Here is a 6,337-nt window from a genome sequence, read left to right as displayed (position 1 = left end):
AGCCTCAAAACTTGCCAGTTTATAAAGGTCATAGATTCCACCTCATGTAAGAAGGTATGCTCATCCATTCCAGGGAGATATCTGCTCAGTAATGTAGATGCCTCACTGCTAGGCCTGAAATGACTTAATGCTTAGCCTCAATGATGTAAAATATACAGTAGCAAGAGCTCTCACATAATCTCAAGGTTGAAAAGAGTTCTTCATCCTAATCTGACTTCTTTCTCCCCTTCCAGAGCTTCACTGTATTGATAATGTTACATCTCTTTTGATCTCTAGATTTCTCAAGGAGTTGAAGCAAGTACTAAATGGTGGGCAATCTCTCTTGTGCTACCAAATTCTGCCTTTTAGGCTTCCGTGGGTCCCAAGAACTACACCACATCCTTTTTGTTACATTCTTCTTCTTGTACTCAGTGACGTTAATGGGAAATACAGTTATCATTGTGATTGTCTGTGTTGATAAACGTCTGCAGTCCCCCATGTATTTCTTCCTTGGTTACCTCTCTGTCCTGGAGATCCTGATCACAACAGTTATTGTCCCCATGATGCTCTGCGGGTTGCTTCTCCCTGGAATGCAGATTATATCTTGGACTGCATGTGCTGCCCAACTCTATTTGTACCTTTCTTTGGGGACCATAGAATTTGTATTAATGGGCGCAATGGCTGTGGATCGTTATGTGGCTGTGTGTAACCCTTTGAGATACAACATCATTATGAGCAGTCATACTTGCATCTGTGTGGTGATTGTGTCATGGGTATTTGGGTTCCTTTCTGAAATCTGGCCAGTCTATGCCACGTTTCAGCTTACCTACTGCAAATCAAATGTGGTAGACCATTTTTTCTGTGAGAGAGGACAATTGCTCAAACTCTCCTGTGATGACACACTTTTCACAGAATTTATCCTTTTTTTAATGGCTATTTTCATTATCATTGGTTCTTTGATCCCTACAATAGTCTCCTACACCTACATCATCTCCACCATCCTCAAGATCCCCTCAGCCTCTGGCCAGAGGAAAGCCTTCTCTACTTGTGCCTCCCACTTCACCTTTGTTGTGATTGGCTATGGCAGCTGCTTTTTCCTCTATGTGAAACCCAAGCAAACACAAGCAGCTGAGTACAACAAGATAGTATCCTTGTTTGTTTCAGTGGTAACTCCTTTCTTGAACCCTTTCATCTTCACTCTCCGGAATGACAAAGTCAAAGAGGCCCTTCGAGATGGTGTGAAACGCTGCAGTCAACTTCTCAAAGACTAGTTCCTCTTAAAGTCAATTTTAAGGATTATGGCCCTAATTATGGATTATTCAGCAAACTAAAATATCCAGTTCCTACTTATCATTATTTTTATTTCAGCAATCAAGTGCTTGTGCAAATGCCACTAGATTCACAGAAGTAGACAAGGAAGGTAAAAATGGATTCCATTCTCTGCACACTGGAATATTATTGCTTTAATTTCCCCCGGTTTCCTCTTTTGAGTTCAAGCAAGCATATCTTTATGTTTTGAGAAGGTCAAGAGAATAAAATATCCACATTTTTAAAGGTTTCTATTAGCCCAGTAAATGATCATAAGTAAATTCTGAAAATGTATTTTCTGGGGCAGGGAGGAGGAAGGGACAGAGGTGGGGTAATATAGCTTTCATAACCAGAGTATAAAACAGAGATGCTCACTTTTTTTGTTTGTCATCTTTTGCCAGGTTTATTCCTAGATTGTTTTGCAATTTCTTTACAAGATGGCCAATACATGTGAAAGTATCCTAATGGCCTTTTTTCAGGCCGAATATCACATTATCCTTGACTGCAAAATATGCATAGTGTTGTATACATGTTGCCACAGATTCAAGCTAGCTGGAAGCTGAGGTTTGGAATCTTTCCTTTAGCAAATATTGGTGGGTTGGTGAAGATGAAACTATATGGGGAGAGGAATGGGAAAAAGATTCATTTCCTTAAAGTTTGGGCTGTTTCTTTTTTCCTCTCCCCTTTCTAGTGAATATAGGGACAAAGGAAGATAAGAGTTAAATGAATTATTATAGAGAAAGCATCCTGTGTTTCACAGAGACTTAGGGAAGTATTTCTGTTCAGAGTGCTCCCAGACTCAGGTATCAGTGTTTGCAATGCCTATTGAATCTTTGACACCCATATACAACTCTATCAGTCCCTTCGCATAGATATTCTTTTTGGTTGAATCAAGATAGAGATATCCTCAATTCCTGACTCCTTAAAAATTCCAGAATATGGCTCTTTGGCAGTGTAATTGTAGGAATTTCACACATTGTTGGAAGAAGGATATAGCAGGAAGACATTCACTTAAAGGAAAGCACTTAGCACTTCCTTATAGCCCTGAAATGAGTAATGAAATTGAGCTGCCCAGCAGTGGGCTTTGGAGTGATTTATGATTCAAAGAAGTATTCTGTAAGCAATTCCTTCCTGTCTGGTGAGAAGAGACAAAGCCATTGCATATGACTGAGAAGTTTTGTGCTCCATGAAGACACTGGACAAGGTGGTCAGTAGGGTCTTAAATGCATTCCCTTCTCTTCTGGTCATATAGCGTGCCCTGGGGGGTGGGATGGGTTCCATCTGGCTAGTGAAAGGGGAACCTTTTTCAATCAACATACTGGTAACAGTTCTTTTATTTTTGTATTATGTGAATATTTTCTAGTATAATATTTTATTCTTTTAATGATTTTTCACTATGAATTTTTTAGCTCTTTCCTTATTGGTTGCTTAAGGATTTAGTGTATACATCTTAATTTATCAGACTCTATTTCAGATTTATACTAACAATTCCAGTGAGATATTCAAATGTTACTCCTACATAACTTCCTCCCTATATCCCTTTTCTGCTATTATTTGTTATACATATTGTATCTGTATATGTTACAAGCCCAAAAATATATTGTTATAATTATTACTTTGTATACTTTTGTGTTTGGAAGAAGCTGAGTGAAAAAAAGGAGAGCAAGCATATATTTGTAACCTTTTAAAATTAACCTCCTTGGTTACTATTTCTAGTTCATTTGTCTGTGTATTCAAGTTACGATTAAATGTCACTTGCTTATCCTACAATGATTTTTCTCCCCCCACCTACTTTGCACTATTATTGGCAAATATATTGCATTTCTGTATGTTAAACTCCTAATGATACAATTATATACCCATTGTATTATACTATTGCCTTTTATATCAGATAGTAGACATAGAATAAGAAATAGGCATTTATACTGTTTTTTATATTTACATAATTACTTTTACTCTTGCTTTTCTTTTTTTTTTTTTAATGTGGATTCACATTATTTTCTGATGTTGCTTGCTTTCAGTCTGAAGAACTACGTTTAGTATTTCCTGTAGAAGGGGTCAGTGAAAACAAATTCTCTGTTATTTATTATTTTTTTAAATTTGGAAACATCTTTACCCCTTCTTCGTTTTTCAAAGGGAATACTGCAGCATATAGTGTTTTGTTTGACAGATTTTTCTTCAGCACTTTTAATATATCATTTCACTGTCTTCTACCCTGCATTGTGGCTGATGAGCTATTAGTTGTTCTTATTGGCATGACCTTGTGTATGATGAGTTGTTTCTCTTTTGGTGCTTTCAAGATTTTCTTTTCCTCTTTGTCATTCAGCATTTTTTACTATGAATGAATATGTGTGAATCTATTTTAGCTTAGGATAATACTTGGAGTTCCCTGAGCTTCTTTTGATGTTTATGTTTTTCAATGAATTTGGGAAATTTCTGACTACAATTTCTCTGAATATTTTCAGCTTCTTTCTGTCTCTCCTATCCTTTGAACACTGACATTATGAATATATGTTGGTGTGTTTAATGGTGTTCCACACTCCTCTGAGGCTCTGTTTAATTTTGTTCATTCTTTTTTTATCCATATATATCACATTGCATAATCTCTCCTGTTCTTTCTGCAAGTTTGCTAATACTTTTCAATGCCAGTTCAAACTGACTATTGGGTCCATCTTGTGAATTTTTCCTTTCAATTATTGTACTCTTTGACTCCACAGTTTCCATTTGGTTCTTTTTAAAAATAATTTCTCTCTTTATTATTATTCTTTATCTGGTGAGCTATTGTTATCATATCTTCCTTTAGCTCTTTAAGCATAACTCCCATTATCATTCTTTTTATGATTCGATGAGAATCTATTTATAATGGCAGTTTTCAGGTGTTTGCCTGTTAATTCTGACATCTGTTCTCTCTCACAGGCAGGTACTGTTGCTGGCATTGTTTCTTTGTGTATGGGACACACATAATTGTTTCTTTGTATGTTTCATATGTTTTTTGGAAGCAGAGCATTTTAGATGAGCTATTACAGCAACTATGGATATTGATTCTCACCCTCACCCCAGCCAACCAAGCAGACTTGATTTTTTGCTTAATTGTTTAGGTTTTTTGTTCTTACTGTCTGATTGGACTATTTAGTGAAATCGATTTCCCAAAGCATATGAACTCTCTTACCTATCTATGATCTCCCAGGTCACTACACCCATATACCAGTGGAGACTTGGCTACTTAGGCCGCCTTTTTCAGATAATTGTAACCAATGAACTTCCAGATTGACAAAGAGGAACAATAAGCCATCCTACTATCTCAACATGAATCTAGAACTCTGGAGCAGTTTGTTCTTCAGTGACCCCAGGTACCAGGTCAAATTTAACTCCAGCTGAGCTCACAGCCTTGACTCACGTTCTTACCTTGCCTATCCTGCTTCTCTCATTCTCCTTTTTCTGAAAGCCCTTCTGCAATAATCACTTCCTCATGTTCTGTTAATCTTGGGTGCCCTATCAAACCCCCCTGCTATTGGAAGTAGTCCTTAAAGTCAGCTCTCATGATGGGAATCTGTAGGTGGATCACTTACTACTCAAACATAAATGAGATGCCATTACTGGTAGTATTAAAAGACCCTAGAATGATTGCACTTATGTATTAGTGCATTCTAAGATTTTTATCTTTGATGTACTAGCATTTGAGAGGTTCAAGAGAAATAGTCTAAGTGAGGGCATGTGGAATTTGGTAGATGTTGCTAAGTGCCATTCCTCGGAGAGAAAATGGCAGGGAAGGACAATGGAAGAAGTATTTTATTCTAAGTGGAACATGGGATATCATAATCTCTCAGTATATTTGTAACAGGAAAAAGAACTTAATATATTTATTATAATCTCCTGCCTTCTTGCTCATGAATATCTCTAATCATGTAACAGAGAATCTTTATTTCATTTTTCTGAAAATATCCATGAATTTTTCCTTCCTGGAACTCAATAATTCCAGAAAGATTTAGAAAAATTCTGATATCAATATAGACTTATCCAATATTAATTTAAATTCAATTATCTATGTGTTTCAGATTCATGGGTCACTTGTCAATTCAGATTTCCAATATCCACCTAACATTCAATGTGAAACTCAGGTGTCATCTCTTCAGAAAGCCATCCCCCTGTGTTCAGTCTTGTCTTGATGTTCCTGATATGTGCTCTCACAAACTTTACTTGAATATATCACTGAATTTTCTCTACTCCTTTTTTTAAAATTTAATTTAATTTTTTTTATTGACTTTGTAATAATATTACATTAAAAATATATATGTGAGGTCCCATTCAACCCCACCCCCCCACCCCCCCTCTCCCCCCCCAACAACACTCGTTCCCATCATCATGACACATCCATTGGATTTGGTAAGTACATCTTTGGGCACCTCTGCACCTCATAGACAATGGTCCACATCATGGCCCATACTCTCCTCCATTCCATCCAGTGGGCCCTGTGAGGATCCACGATGTCCGGTGATCACCCCCGAGGCGCCATCCAGGGCAGCTCCACGTCCCAAATACGCCCCCACCTCTCATCTCTTCCTGCCCTTCCCCATACCCATCGTCCACCATGTCCACTTTTCCCAATCCAATGCCACCTCTTCTATGTGGACATTGGATTGGTTGTGTCCATTGCACCTCTATGTCAAGAGGAGGCTCAGATTCCACATGGATGCTGGCTGCCATCCTCCCATTTTCAGTTGTAATCACTCTAGGCTCCATGGTGTGGTGATTGTCCTTCTTCAACTCCATCTTAGCTGAGTGTGGTAAGTCCAATAAATCAGATTGTAGGTGCTGGAGTCTGTTGAGGCTCAGGACCTGGCTATCACATTTTCAGTCCAGAGATTCAAATCCCCTAACTATATCTTAAACCCCAACGTTAACTGCACCTCCAGCAGATTAGTATGAAAGTCTTATGAAGGGAGATCCCATCTGAGTCCAGATTCATCACACATAAACACCATTTCCAGAGAGGGGCCATCTGCCCTGGTAGTAAACCCCATCGGCCATGACCATAACTCTCATGGGTCAC

At 38.0% G+C, this 6,337-nt stretch overlaps 1 protein-coding gene across 1 annotated transcript; it reads left to right on the top strand.

The window, feature by feature from the left end:
* The first annotated feature begins 305 nt into the window (after positions 1 to 305).
* Positions 306 to 1,250, top strand: LOC105747678 (olfactory receptor 9A4-like). The gene has a single exon (XM_012531217.2). The coding sequence runs from the start codon at positions 306 to 308 to the stop codon at positions 1,248 to 1,250; it is 945 nt and encodes a 314-aa protein (XP_012386671.2).
* The last annotated feature ends 5,087 nt before the right edge of the window (positions 1,251 to 6,337 follow it).

Source organism: Dasypus novemcinctus, chromosome 5 (assembly GCF_030445035.2).
Source record: "Dasypus novemcinctus isolate mDasNov1 chromosome 5, mDasNov1.1.hap2, whole genome shotgun sequence".
Classification (NCBI taxonomy): Eukaryota; Metazoa; Chordata; class Mammalia; order Cingulata; family Dasypodidae; genus Dasypus; species Dasypus novemcinctus.
Note: the sequence above shows the minus strand (reverse complement) of the source record. Positions and strands in the feature narration are given on the sequence as shown.

Coding starts and splice junctions, on each gene's coding strand:
- LOC105747678 (XM_012531217.2), top strand. CDS start 306: ATGGTGGGCAATCTCTCTTGTGCTACCAAATTCTGCCTTTTAGGCTTC.